Consider the following 14,457-nt stretch of genomic DNA (forward strand, 5'->3'; position numbering starts at 1 on the left):
ATCTTTGGATGAAGGGCGGCATATGAGTTTAATAAATAAATATAATTTAGAGCTTGCTCTTGCAGCAAGTCTTCGGAGCAGCTCACAGAGAGAAATTAAAATCACACGCACACACACCCCAAATTTGAAGCATTATAAAACAATTCAGAAATATATCATCCTGCCAGAAAAGCTGCTGTAGGGAGAAACCAGAAAACCATAATGAAAAAGAAAGGTCTTTTTCTATGGAAGGAGGAACAACTCCTCAATTCCAGAGGCGTGTTATTCCATACTCTGGCAGCCATGACGGCAAAGGCCCTGGCTGCAGGTGTTTGTCCGGAACAACTGAAATGAAGTCTGGTGTGATTAAGTAAGTGGGAGATCTGATGTAAGAGAGGAATCTTTGTACATGTGGGTCCCTAGCCACATAGAACTTAGAACCAGTCAGGTTGCCAATGGTGGGCAAAGATGCAATCACACCTGTACCTGCTGCTTCCCCTGCCCATCCCAGTCCTCCTGAGTGGCATCGCTGCTGCAGCCAAGACAACAGTGTGGCAACAATGCCTCGCCTCACACATCATGACATTTAGCGGCAGGCCTGCTATAACGTTTTGTGCTAGCCCATGCTTCCAGGTGGTCTTCAACCCCATGTCAAACATGTTGCAGTAGCCAAGCCCAGAGCCTGTAGGAGCATGCATCATAATATACATTGTGATCACGTAGGCTCTCTTTTTAAAAGGGCAGTCATATGCGCACCGTCTATTTGCAAAACAAATGCCTCCCTGTGTTTGACTCTGCCGCATTAGGCAGGTGTGGTTCTGAGATTTGCTTCCTCTCTGTGTTATTCCTACTGCCCCTGATGCCCTTGCACTTTCTGGAGAACAGTTATTTCTTATTATCTTAAGATGATAGGCTGTTTTGTAATGCTTTAAATAGCGTTAAGTAGGTTGTCAAGGAAACATCAGCCACAACACTGAGTCAGTTTAGCATAAATCTATTGCAAGGGAGTAGGATAGAATTAATAGTAGGGGTAGGGTGGGGTTTTTTGTCACTTATTATGGTCTTTAAAAAAAGATCTGATCTATTCTACTCTTAAAAACAATTGTGATCCTTCATCTCTATTTTTCTGCAGTATCTTAACTACTGTGCCTTCTGTCCTTCTGTCACGTGGACAGATAAAAAAAAGAAGATTTTTACCACTCGGGGATGCCCTGTGCCAACTTTATCAGAATGAGCACACCTGCAAATTTACTCATGGGTAGGAAAAATGCTTTCAGCAGGTTTCACCCTCTCGTAACTTAAAACGCGTGAACCTTTGAAGGTTCTGACTAGGGCTGAGCGATATCTGGTTTTCAACATCCCGATATCACCAGTTTAAAATTGTGATATACTGATATATCAGAGTGTCTGAAATAAGGATGGAGCTATGTAGATGCACTGGCCGGCTTCACGGTTTTCCCCACTTTGTGATTTTTGCATCACCCCCTCCCTGCCCCATGAATCACAATTTATTGCTAGGTCTAAAACTATGAAAGTAATATCACAATATGGACTTCAAACCAGTTTTGGACAATATATCGATAAACCGCCCAGCCCTAGTTCTGACTGCCAGCTAAGGACAAAACAAAGAATCCTTTTGGATCAGGCCAAAGGCCCATCCAGTACAGCATCCTATTCTCACAGTGGCCACCCATATTCCTATGGGAACCAGGACCAAAGCAGGATCTGAGCAAAACAGCAACTTGCCTCTCCTGTGGTTCCAGCAACTGGAATTCGGAAGCATACTGCCTCCAGGAACAGTACCAGAAGTGCTTTGCTGCAGTACCAGGTAGAGCTAAAATATTTCACTTCTGACTACGAGGCACATATTGAAGGTGATTCTAAAAGAGGACTGGACAAATTCATGGAGGAGGAGGAGGCCATTGACGGCTACAAGCCATAATGGTGATGCTTTGCCTCCACAGCTGGAGATGGCAAGGCATCCAGATACCAGTTGCTGTAGACCACAAGAAGGGACTATGCATGTGTGCTTGGATCTGGCTTAAGGGTTTCCCACAGGTATGTCTGGTTGGGCACTGTGGGGACAGGATACTGGACTACGGTAGATGGGCCATTGGCCTGATCCAGCAGGCTCTTCTTATCAGACTCTCTCCAAAGGCTGTTCAGAGATAACTGCATTGCAAGATTTGGCTCAATGTGAAGGATGGATGAGTTTTGAATCTCACACTGTTTCAGGAAGCGCAAATGTGTTGATTTCGGCTTTAAATGCAAACTGAATTGATTTTATCCTCCTTACAACTCTAAAATCCTGTGATTCTATGGGCTCCCGACTACAAACAGATTTAATTTTGACACAGTTGATGTAAATAATAGCCTCCAAGCATAGCCCCAGGTGCATTGCAGTGTCAAGTAATAGGAAAAAAAGAAAGAAGGAAAGCTGCTGTGAGCAGCATGGGCGCTTATGAGATTCCTGCAAAAATTACTTCCAACATTAGTGTGCTCGGGACTTGGAATGATTAAGATAATATGCAGATGACTAACGGAGCATGAGAAATATTAGCATTCAAAGGTTCAGCCATTCAAAACTCAGCAGGGAAGAGCTCTGTCATTAGCATCTTAAATCCATAAGATCTTCACATGGTTCCCACTGGCTTACGCCCCACTTTCTGTACCTGCTAAGTGAGAATAAAATGCTACAGAAAGGGTAGCTTGTTTATTCACAGATTTGGCACCAACTTAAATAGTAATGCAAAGTGCAAGGCAGCGGGATGCAGACCGGAATTACATGGCTGCGTAATAGAGGCTTGATGTCAAGCTGAGAGATCATCGCTACAGGGCGATGGGTGCCAAAATCCTTCATATCATTGCAGTCTATGGTGATGAACAAAGGGCTTATTTAACACTGAATGCCTTAGTGTTGGGGACTTAGAACTGTGCAGCTCTGCCTCGAAGCAAAGAGTGGGATTAAATGGCTTGGGGGGTCCCCTCCAACTATGGGTAACTGCACTTTTAGACATTTGCTTCATTTTGGCAGGTTTTTTATGGGGAGAGACTCTAGCTCAGTAATAGGGCATCAGCTTTGCATGTGAAAGGTTCCAAGTTCAATCCCCAGCATCTCTGGTTAGAGTCTGGAATTTTGAGACTTGCTGACAGTCAGCATAGACAACATTGAGCTAGGTGGGTCAGTGGTCTGGCTCAATAGCATCTTATTTTTAAGCTGAAACCAAGACCATCAGAACAATTGGGTGCCTGGAAAAGACCCTGATGTTGGGAAAGATTGAGGGCACTAGGAGAAGGGGACGACAGAGGACGAGATGGTTGGACAGTGTTCTCGAAGCTACGGACATGAGTTTGACCAAACTGCGGGAGGCAGTGGAAGACAGGAGTGCCTGGCATGCTATGGTCCATGGGGTCACGAAGAGTTGGACCTTTTATTTCACTGAATTTCCAATATGCCCTGGTCTGAACAGCTGTACTGCAGGTTTCTACGTCAGAAAACTGAAGGGAGCAGGAGAGAGAATTACATGAGAAGCTGATCTCATCTTACTCCTCGTAAATCCTCCATCCGACCAGGAGTCTGGCTCCCTGGATGTTAATTGCAACCAGGAACTTCAGAGTCTTGACATCCACACAGTGGCAAATGAGCCAGGTTCAGAAAATATTTTTTTAAAACAAAAAACAAAAAACCCGTGCTTAAAGTAGATTTTATCCTGGAATCATTTGGCGAGAATGAAGTGATTGGGTGAATAGTTTCTAAAATCACTCTTCTTCATCCAGCAAGGCTTGAAGTTGCAGCTTTGAAGGGGTTTGATATTGTTCCAATGCTTCCTAGCATTGTGGGAAATGGGTGGCACTGTGGTCTAAACCACTGAGCCTCTTGGGCTTGCCAATCAGAAGGTTGGCGGTTCGAATCCCCATGACGGAGTGTGCTCCCGTTGCTCTGTCCAGTGTCCCAGCTCCTGCCAACCTAGCAGTTCGAAAGCACGTCAGTGCAAGTAGATAAGTAGGTACTGCTGCGGTGAGAAGGTAAACAGTGTTTCTGTGCGCTCTGGTTTCCATCATGCACCATAAGCGGTTTAGTCATGCTGGCCGCATGACCTGGAAAGCTGTATGTAGACAAACGCCTGCTTCCTCGGCCTGAAAGCAAGATGAGCGCCACAGCCCCATAGTCAGCTTTGACTGGACTTAACCGTCCAGTGGTTACCTGAAACTCTCCTCCCATCTCCTGCCACAGTCTAGACCAGGCACCCCCAAACTCCGGCCCTCTAGATTTTTGGCCTACAACTCCCATGATCACTAGCTAACAGGACCAGTGGTCAGGGATGATGGGAATTGTAGTCCAAAGCATCTGGAGGGCCGAAGTTTGGGGATGCCTGGTCTAGACCTATGGAGATTTCTGCCTATGTTAATCCTTAATTATATTGCATACTAGTGGTGACAGGTAGGAACACGGAGAGACCAGACTGGCCTGTGTTGGCCCTCTGTTGACTGTAAACTGCTTTCTCAGGAAACATATTTTTCCTAGTTGTTATTTGCCTCCAAAGGTGCTGTTTACTGCACACAGACAATTGAGGTCATATAGCAGCCTGACAGTAGAAAACTGAATAAAAAAATTCCTTCCAGTAGCACCTTAGAGACCAACTAAGTTTGTCATTGGTAACAGCTTTTGTATGCATGCACACTTCTTCATATACAGTAGGAAACTGGTATGAGGCCCTGATCCAACAAGAATATATTACAGACTGGGGACCTCGGAGTGCTTTTCTTCAAAATAAAAGCGGCCAGGTTCAGCACGCCCCCCCCCCCCGGCCCTTTAAAAAGACATGTTGTTTGGCCATTCATCTTCAACAGGGTTGGCTGAACCCAAAGTCATACTAGGGAGGAGATATTAATTGCTTTGGATTAAATAATGGACTTTAGGTTAAGTGTTGAATTATGTAATGAGGAAATTATAGCTATTTTTGTCTAATTTACATTTATTCAGTTTTGTTGTTTTCCATTTTGTTGATGTTTGGCTTTGCCCCTTTCCTCCCTCCTCCCTTCCTTTTATCCTGTCCTATCAGCTCATAGTATTCTTTTCCCTGGATTTTCCCTGTTTCTGCACCTGTCTGCCAATGGTCTTCAATTGCCTGCAAATCCCCTTTCAGCCATGCCATCCCCCTCACTTCCCACAGGTGTAGGTAGAGCAATTAGTTGTGACTAGGCCAAAATTGTATCTGGGCCAAATGGGGAGGCCTGGCAGGCCTGGTTAGACCCATGCCTTAGAAGTTAGCCCCAGCAAGTAACTTTCTGAGCATTTTAATGTATGGAACAGGTTAGATTTCTGTTTCTTCATTGAGTTATAGTTTAATTGCCAGCTAAATGCTCAGCTCCTTATCGTACACATAGCAGCATGGAATTCCTTCGTTATGTATTTACATTATTGCAAGCAGCGGCTGCAGAATGGCTCAGCAGGTTAACAGAGAGAGGGCTTAAATCTCACGGGATGGGTCTTCGTTTTTAATGTTTGTTTGTGAACTTGGATGTAATCGTTTGCAGGCTTCCTTAATTGTCCTCATTATAGCTCTATTTTTGTTGCTGGTATTAATACATCCATCCTGTGCGTCTTGGGGGAAGGGGATTGAGGGCTGGATGCAGACAACCCCAGCGGGTGCCTAAGGACATAGGGCATAATCTGATAGTGCACCAGCATTGTCTTTCTGCAAATTTATGTCCCCCGTTTCATTTATTTCCCGTATATACTTGCTTGCACACTTGCTGTGTGTCGGCTGCAAAATAAGGTGGCTATGAACCTTGATGCTTGCGAGTTGGTGTTTAGTTCTGCCATGCTCTGGATGGTTTTCTAAATAGAAAATTGATCCACTTGATCGGGGAAATCGGAAGCGCCTAGAGGAGATGCAGCCGAAAGCAATCCATGTTCTGGATTGTTAAACCATTTTCCAAAACCCAACTTTTTCAAACTGCCTTTTGCTAACGACCTTTTCTACAGAGCTGTGTTATATAATCCACCTCCACTGAGTTGTCCTCTTAGTCATAAGTGTTTAACTGGCCTTTTACAGATGCGCTGATGCTGTGGCCTTTGTTCATTTTGATTATTATTTTAGATCGTGGCGCGTATGGTGCCTTTCTGATATTGTGAGCTGCCTTGGGTGGGCTAGACCCCCCGAAGCGGCATAGGAATAATGGGATGAATGAATTGGGCTGGCTATAACAGCAGTGAGCCAGTTATCCCTGTTGGAGGGAGGCACCATGCAGGGTAGACTCATCAATATCTGTGTTTCTCATGACAGGGAGCCGAGAGAAAAATCCGGGACGAAGAAAGGAAGCAAAATAGGAAGAAAGCAAAAGGCCAGCTGTCGCAACCTCCATGTAGTAATGGTGAGGGAGATATGCCCTTCCTTCAGCCTTGGCCAGACTGGTTCACTCCAGGTGTTTGGGGCTACACCTTCCATGGCTACGCAGCCAGGGGCTGCTGGGAGTTGTAGTCCAAAGCACCAGGACTGTAGTCTGGTTTGCATTGCGCTCAGTTGTACTTCCCAGGTTGCCCCACTCATTAACCTTTCCGCCCATCTCTCATGAACAGCTGAAGGGAAACTCAACACCGTCCCACTCCAGAAGAAGAGCGACATCACCTACTTCAAAACCATGGCTGACCTGGACTCGCAGCCGGTTCTCTTCATACCAGACGTTCATTTTGGGAACCTGCAAAGGACTGGGCAGGTAAGGAAAGAGGGAAGGCGCAAATGCCCGATTCTTTACAAACCTGTATAAAATCCTAGCAGGCTTTTTGGTCCGTGCTCCTGGAGGATATATTTTCACATCTGCAACGCTGAGATGCTGTGGAACAGGGACAGGGATCCTGTTGTCCTCCAGACATTGTTAGAGTGCAGCTCCCATCATGTCTGAACATTGACCATGCTGACTGGGACTGGTGGGACCTACAGTTCAACAACATCTGGAGGGCTATAGGTTCTCCACCTTTGCTATCAGAAGTTCAGACCCGAATGGGCATGATTCAGCCAATGTAGCCCCCATTTTGTATTTTGTTGATTTCAGTTTGAGAGTTAGGAAGCAGCCTGAGAGTAGGTCTCCATTGTCCACTATTATTTACTCTGACTGGCAGGGCCTTTCCATGGGTACCATCGCCTGCTACCTGATCCTACTAAGGATGCCAAAGATGGAACCAGAGACCTTCTTTGTACAGATCAGGGGTCAGCAAACTTTTTCAGCAGGGGGCCGGTCCACTGTCCCTCAGACTTTGTGGGGGGCTGGACTATATTTTGAAGGGGGGGGAGAACGAATTCCTATGCCCCACAAATAACCTAGAGATGTATTTTAAATAAAAGGACACATTCTACTCATGTAAAAACCACGCTGATTCCAGGACTGTCCACAAGCTGAATTTAGAAGGTGATTGGGCCGGATCCGGCCCCCGGGCCTTAGTTTGCCTACCAATGGTACAGATCATCTGTTCTGTCACTGCTCAGCGCAGTTGAAATGAATGGTTCTTAATAGTCTGTTAACAGTGAATAAGATCTATTTATTTTGATTTGTACAAGAAAATATAAAAAATCATAAATTTTTAAGCAATCAAAAGCCACTCACGTGCTCCCTTCTTCTTTGTGCAAATCGCGGGGGGGGGGGGACCTGACTGGTTGGATTGTAATCTCCTCCACCCCCTATGGACAAGTATAACAGATGGGCTGAACCAATGTATCTAGGAAGAGAGAATAATGCCGAATACATAAACTGTATTCAAAGAACTCAGTGTGATGTCTATCCTAGGGAAAACAGAATTTACTTCCATAGTTTTCCCCCCTTTGTTTAATCGCACTCTGTTCATTTCTCTCAGAGTCTAAATAATATTAAGGCAGACAACATGATGATCAGAGCTATCAGATCTGCCTAGAATGCTCAGCATAACGAAGCTTAAATTGACAGGGGTGGGAGTTTACCATTAATTTCTTTTAATCAGCCATCATTTAGAACGTATTAGCACCCTTGACACTGTGCTAATAGCTGTCAGCTAAAAATATTTTTTCCTGCACAGAAAGAGACTAAATGCAGTAGAAGATGTCAGCACAGTTTCAGCCAAAATCATGTTTTAACCTAAGAAAGATTGCATATAGCTTTCCGATGAAACGATTTATGACTGCATGATACACCATACATATATCTCTGTGCAGCGGGAAAATATATTTGCATTGCAACCTTTTCAGCCAGAATTATGTTTTAACCTAAGAAACACTGTACAGTATATAACTTTATGATGTAAAGATTTATAACTGCATGATAAAATACCACGTATAAGCTTCTGTCTGACTTTCTTGGGGTGTATGGCATACCTTAGTGGAAGAGCTTAGGGACAGGGGAGAAATCCTTTGCATTTCAATATGGACTTTCCTGAATTTTGCAGGGCAGCTCTGTGGCCAGAAACATTATGTATTAGGGGAAAGTGTATACAGTCATACCTCTGTTTACAACCACAATTGGTTCCGGGGAGCCGGTTGCTCCCCGAGGCACGCTTCTGCGCATGCGCGAGCTGTGCAGATCGCTTCTGCGCATCTGAGCTCTGCGGAACCCGGATGTAAACACTTCCGGGTCCGCGGTGGTTGGAAACCGAAGCAGTCGCAAACCGAGGTTTGACTGTATAAAGATGTGTATATAGGTGCAAACAATGTACAAGAAAGCAGGGTGCTAGAGCAAACAGTTTGCCAAAATGTAAGTTAGGCACAATTGTACTGTATACCAAAAATGTGTGTGAATTTTCACAATCTTTTTTTAAAAAAAAACCAACCACAAATGGATGGAGAAATAGAATGAACTGAAATCTGGAAAAATAACTGGGAGTAACAGAAATGGACATATTTAATCTCTGGCATCGTGAAACGGTTCTTGTCTCAGGTTCCAGAGGACCACTGCTAGTCAATGTAGACCAGGGGTAGAGAACCAGAGGCCCAAATGCAGCCCTCTGGGCCACTCCATTTGATCCCAGGCTACAAATTCTTCCCTGGGCCCACACATAGCTTGAATGCTTAGGCCTGGTTGGAATGTGCCCTTGGACTGTAGTAGTGACCCTTGGTGGTGTGGAGGGAAGATGGAGAAATATACATGATCTATGGCTGGAATGTAATTATTGCACAAACGTAAGAGTGACAATCCATTTGCTCCATCCACTTACACATCAGGCCCTGCCACACCACTGGTACAAGGCTTTTGAGAAGTTGCCCTTCAGGGAATCTGGACTTTTTTTTGGGGGGGGGAGTTTATTATCCTTGACGCAGGCAATACCAAACTGGATGGAGCAATAGTCTAACTGTACTAACCATCTGATTGGTCTGTATGCAACCACTCTCCCTCTCCGTTAGCACTTCTGTATAGCAACACCTGGTGAAATTACAATAATGAATCTGTTCTTTGTCTGCTCTTACAGGCGTACTATAACACAGATGACGAGCGAGAAGGGTAAGTCCTTTTTTTTTTCTTGTAAATTTTGCAGGCAGGATTTCAACCCCCCTGGCAAAATAATAGTAGTAATAATCAAGTACTGAAGTTCCGATGCAGCCTAAATTCCAATGTTTCAACGTTTGCCATGGCAGAGGCAGATTTCTTTACTTTGTTCCAATTCCTGTTGTCTTGCGCTAGAAGCAAACTGTTGTCCTTTAAATCTTACACATATTTGGGTGTCTTCATATAACAATAGTCTTGGTATTTATTTCAAGGCTGTGTGTGCTTTAAAAAAAAGCATTTTTTTTCGAAATGTAACTTGAATTCTGTAGTTCAGAAAGCTGAACTTTGTGATCTGTTTACACTATATGAAAATTAAGACATATTGTGTATATATATGCTTATTTTATTATTTTATTTTTTGTGATCCTTAATTGCTAGAAACAAGCTGTGTGTGCTTAGATTCTTAGGGTACTGGATTCTGTTTGTAGAATACATGCAGCTTCTTGTATTTAGTACATGATAGAAATTCATAAGCTGTAGTAGTAAATCAATATAATACACAGTCATGAAATTAAACTGTAACCTTGCTTTTTAGATTAGGCCTGTCAAAAGTACTAAGACAAAAGTCTTGGCCAGTGAAACCAGAATGTAGCACAGCTTCCCTGCTACAATAAGGAGAACAAGTTATGGGTAACACTTCCACCCCCAGTACTATAAATCTGGTACATCTTTCTTATTTTTCTCCCCCTACAGTAGCATCTTGGCTAAAAGGATATTCCGGCCAGTAGAAGAAGACTTCAGCTCACCACCGCTGAAGCAAATAAAAGAAGAAGGAACGAAAAGAGGTACCAGTTTATTCTCAGTTTTCCCTAAGTCATAATTCATTTGAAAGTAGTTGAGCAGAAGGAAGGGAAAAATCAGAATGGAAATATGGTTCTGAATTATACCGAAGTCTCAGCAACGTCTACGCTGCCTTGGTCATGTGCACACAATGGAAGATGGCAGGATCCCCAAAGAAGGCGCTGGCTTCAGGCACCAGGCCTGTTGGCGGACCAGCTCTGAGTTACAAAGATGTCTGCAAATGTGATACAAAGGCTGACAACATTAACCCCGCTGTGTGGGAATCCCTTGCAGACGGCCACTGTGTCTGGAGATAGGCAGTCAGGTTGTGCATCCACAGTACTGACCAGAGGAGAAATGACTGCTGGGAGGAACGCAGAAAGAAGAAATGCCATGGTGCCTCTGCAGCATCACAGCAACCAGAATGCCTTCCTCTGCCCCAGCTGCAACAAAACATGTCTCTCCCATATCAGGGTCTACAGCCACAGCAGGCACAACTCTCCAACGGTTTGACTTCACCCGCAAAGGCGCACTCCTTCATTGTCTCCCGAGACAGACGGGTGCCAACATGATCAACAACAAAGGCCAGAATAAAGAGGCACATACGGCAAAAACTGCACAATGGAGGTGGCAGGTGCAAATCTATGGAGAGGCAACTTAGGGGCTGCCACAGAAAAGGCCATCTTCTGCGCTGTCATACCCTGGAGTTCTGAGGGTGAGGGAGCTACCAAGCAGGCTCCCCTCTGACAATCTTAACACCGGAGACATTTGACTCCCTTCTGAAGTCCAGCATCGTTTAAGGCGGTTGGCTGGTCATGCATTTTACCTCTAGACCAGCTACACCAGCATGCACATGCTTGCACCTAAAACTACATGTTGCACATGTGCTATTTGCTGGCGCTGCTCTTTGAGCACCACAAAGGAAGTAGTGAAGGGGGTGTCCACCTCAACGTGGAAGACCCGTGTCTTCCATCACATGAGAGGAGGGTGAGGGGGTCTAGAAATGAAGTCCTCTGAGGAACAGTTGAAAGAGCTAGATAAGATTATGGAGAGACGTGATAGCTGTCTTTGAGTGTCTGAGGGGCTGTTAAATAAAAGACTGAGCAGACTTCTTCTGTGTTTCCCAGAGGACAGGCAGGATTAGAATTAATGTGTGGAAGTAGCAAGGGCTAAACGTTACAGAAACTTCCTAATTGTTTGCACTGTTCAACTGTGGAGCGGACTGCCTTGGAGGAAGGTGGCATGTCCTTCAAAGGAAGAGCTAAGCAGACAGCTGTCAGGGATGCTGCGCTTGCAAGCGAGAGACTGAAAGACCTCCTTCCAACTCCAAAATTCTGGTTCTGCCAACAGCTGAACCCACTGTTTGAATTCCAGGAAATTCCGACTTTTGATGAGAATAGCTATTTTGCTTGCGGGGTTGCTTAGTGTGACAAGGAAATTAGTTCCACTTACTGGTCAGTATATTCCGCGTAATCTCTGCCTATCACTCAGCTGAAATGGAAAATGGGTGTGACTGTTTACAACTGCTTCCTGTGGGGGGGGGGTGGCGCGGTTTGTGGAAAGAACACATCATTTTCCTCTGGATATTTTGAAATCGGCACATGCTCCTCCTGCCCTGTGACATGGGATTGTTTTATTTTTAACACGAGTCTCTGGCCTTTTTCACTTGTCATTTGTTTGAGAGGAATAGTTTTCTGTCCAAGAGGGAGTAGTTTGCTTGTGGGAAAGTTCTGTGTCTATTCCAAAAATTTGCTTCTCATCCTTTCAGTGCTGCTTTACGTGAGGAAAGAGGCCGACGAAGTGTTTGATGCCTTGATGTTAAAATCGCCCACTGTAAAGGGACTAATGGAAGCAGTAAGTACCTGTCATCTCAACTTCATTTATTGCAACAACAGCATGCAGTCTGCTTTAACTTCCTTGTACAAAGGAAAACAATTTTGCATTTTATATTTGTGCATAACTATGCTGAGGTTGTTGACAAGCAAACCGACATCGTTATGAGAGAAGGGTATTTAACAAACAAACAAACAAAGATGTTTATTCGGCTTTACGCCCATCATAAAACACAACACAACAAAACAAAACAAATAAAACAGCGGACTCGTACAAGCCACAAATAATATAACACAATTCACAGCTCACAAGGACAAATATTAACAATTCAAAAAGAAAAGTTTAAGATTATGATTAAAAATTTAGGCACTACGCTAAAATCAATATCTGATGTCATTATAGAAAATTCTTATAACTATCAATAATCAGCTAACATTCCATTCCGTCTCTTGTACGATACTGTTAGGAATTTAGCAACCTGTAGAGTAATATAAGGGTATTTGTGTGTGAAGAGGGAGAGCTTGGATGTTAACAAGGACTCCTTGGGATGGGGAACTTGTGGCCTGCTGGATATTTCTGGATTATTATTATTCTATATTATTATTATTATTATTATTATTATTATTATTATTATTACCTATACTCAAAGGTCTCAGGGCAGTTCGCAACATAAAACCACAATATGAATGCACAAACTACATAATAAAAATAAAAACAACCCAACAATTCTCCCTCCCCAACACATTTTTAAAAGGCAACACGTCTAAAAGGACTACAACTCCTATCATCCCTGAACATTGGCCACTCTGTCTGGGGCTGATGGGAGTTGGAGTCCAGCAGCACCTGGAGGGTCTCAGTTTCCCTATCCTTGATGTACAGGACCCTGTGCATCGCAGCTCTCTGCAAAATCCTCATTGCAAAGGTTTAGGCTTTCCAGAGTCAAGGAAAGAAAGAAGGCACATTGGGAGGTGGTGCCTGTTCTGAATGCCAGTTGCCAGGGCTCACAAGTGGGGAGAGCGCTGTTGCCCTCACGTCCTGCTTTCAGGCTCCCCGTAGGTATCTGTTTGGCCACGGTAAGAACAGGATGCTGGACCAGATGCACAGTCTTTCTTATCTGGCAGGCTCTTCTTCTTATGCTCTCCGGCAAAAACATTCTTCTTTTCTTTTAAGGGCCCAGCACTGAAAGGAAAAAAAGTCAAAGGTGGGTGGCTACCACCTTATTTCCTCCAAATGCCCCAACCCTCCAATGTAGAGTTGCCACGTCAGGAGTGGGGGTCCCGGGGGGGGGATTTCCGGCCTGGAAACCATTCATTTACATGGGCTAGTAAAGAGCTGCACTTAGGACTCCATTGTGCAGTGCAGGCCATGGGAATGTTTGTCCTGCCAGTTGAGCAGGGCCCAGGCCGTGTTGCGCTGCAGTTACTTATTTTCAGCAAAGGTAAATGATCTCATTTTGGAAACAAAAGGAGGTCTGTAGAAGAGAATTTGAAAAGAATACTGTATCCAGAATTCATCGCAAATTTGGACTCTGGGTCCTATGGTATACATTAGCACCCTAGGGTATGCAAGTCCTTCTTTTGAAAAAGCTTGTAGTGTAGGGTAGTGACCAAGAGATTGCACCCATGGCACCTTAGCTCACAGACGCACCTAGAATATTGTACTGGAGCTAAAGCAGCATAGGGAGATTGAGCTGTAAAGTATAAGGTCCTGGTTAAATCTCACCTGTGCTGTGAACTCACAAGGTGGCCCTGACAAGACAGGAAAACCAACATGGACCCACCTTACCATGCTGTTTCGTTATGGTAAAACACCAGAGCACCTTAGCTGTCACCTCCCTGGCCACACAGGCCCACTGAGGCACCAGGGCTTGTCATCCAATGGGACGGAGCCAACAGAAGAGATCAAATCACAAGAAGGAGAACGACCAAGGGAAGCTCCAGGGACTCTCGAACAAAAGCACTCTGAAGTTTCCAAAGGCCAAAAGTACCACGTAGATGTTGTCCCCATGATGCATTGCGCCTTTGCAAGATTCCGTGGATGTGGTCGCTTGCAATGCGTTTGTAGAAAATGGCTGCAATTTGTGAGCATGCTAGTGTTCCTAGCACCTTAAATTCTGGCATCGAGGTTTCTTTTCATCTCCATAGCTATTCACAAGGCAGCATATGCTAGAGAAGATAGCAGACTTGTTCTGAGAGCAGGCAGCCCAATCTTCAGTTTCTTTGTACTGGCAAATCTCCCCTGCCTTCAGAGATAATTTGGTTCTCATTCTTCAGCTGAACTGTTTATTCTATCATGTATATTTGTTGGTTCCCTTCTGCCTGTAAAAAAATGTGCCCAATCAATACCCATAGGCTC

At 44.4% G+C, this 14,457-nt stretch overlaps 1 protein-coding gene across 6 annotated transcripts in view; it reads left to right on the plus strand.

Moving 5' to 3' along the window:
* Positions 1 to 14,457, plus strand: part of GRHL2 (grainyhead like transcription factor 2) — a 79,154-nt gene that overhangs the window by 54,244 nt on the left and 10,453 nt on the right. For all 6 annotated transcript variants that reach the window (XM_088675757.1, XM_088675758.1, XM_088675756.1 and 3 more), the window contains exons 10-14: positions 6,270 to 6,357; positions 6,563 to 6,699; positions 9,413 to 9,444; positions 10,183 to 10,274; positions 12,038 to 12,123. In XM_088675757.1, coding sequence (XP_088531883.1) covers positions 6,270 to 6,357; positions 6,563 to 6,699; positions 9,413 to 9,444; positions 10,183 to 10,274; positions 12,038 to 12,123 — 435 coding nt within the window. The remainder of the gene's footprint in view (positions 1 to 6,269; positions 6,358 to 6,562; positions 6,700 to 9,412; positions 9,445 to 10,182; positions 10,275 to 12,037; positions 12,124 to 14,457) is intronic.

Source organism: Zootoca vivipara, chromosome 8, assembly GCF_965207765.1.
Source record: "Zootoca vivipara chromosome 8, rZooViv2.hap1.1, whole genome shotgun sequence".
In the NCBI taxonomy this organism is placed as follows: domain Eukaryota; kingdom Metazoa; phylum Chordata; class Lepidosauria; order Squamata; family Lacertidae; genus Zootoca; species Zootoca vivipara.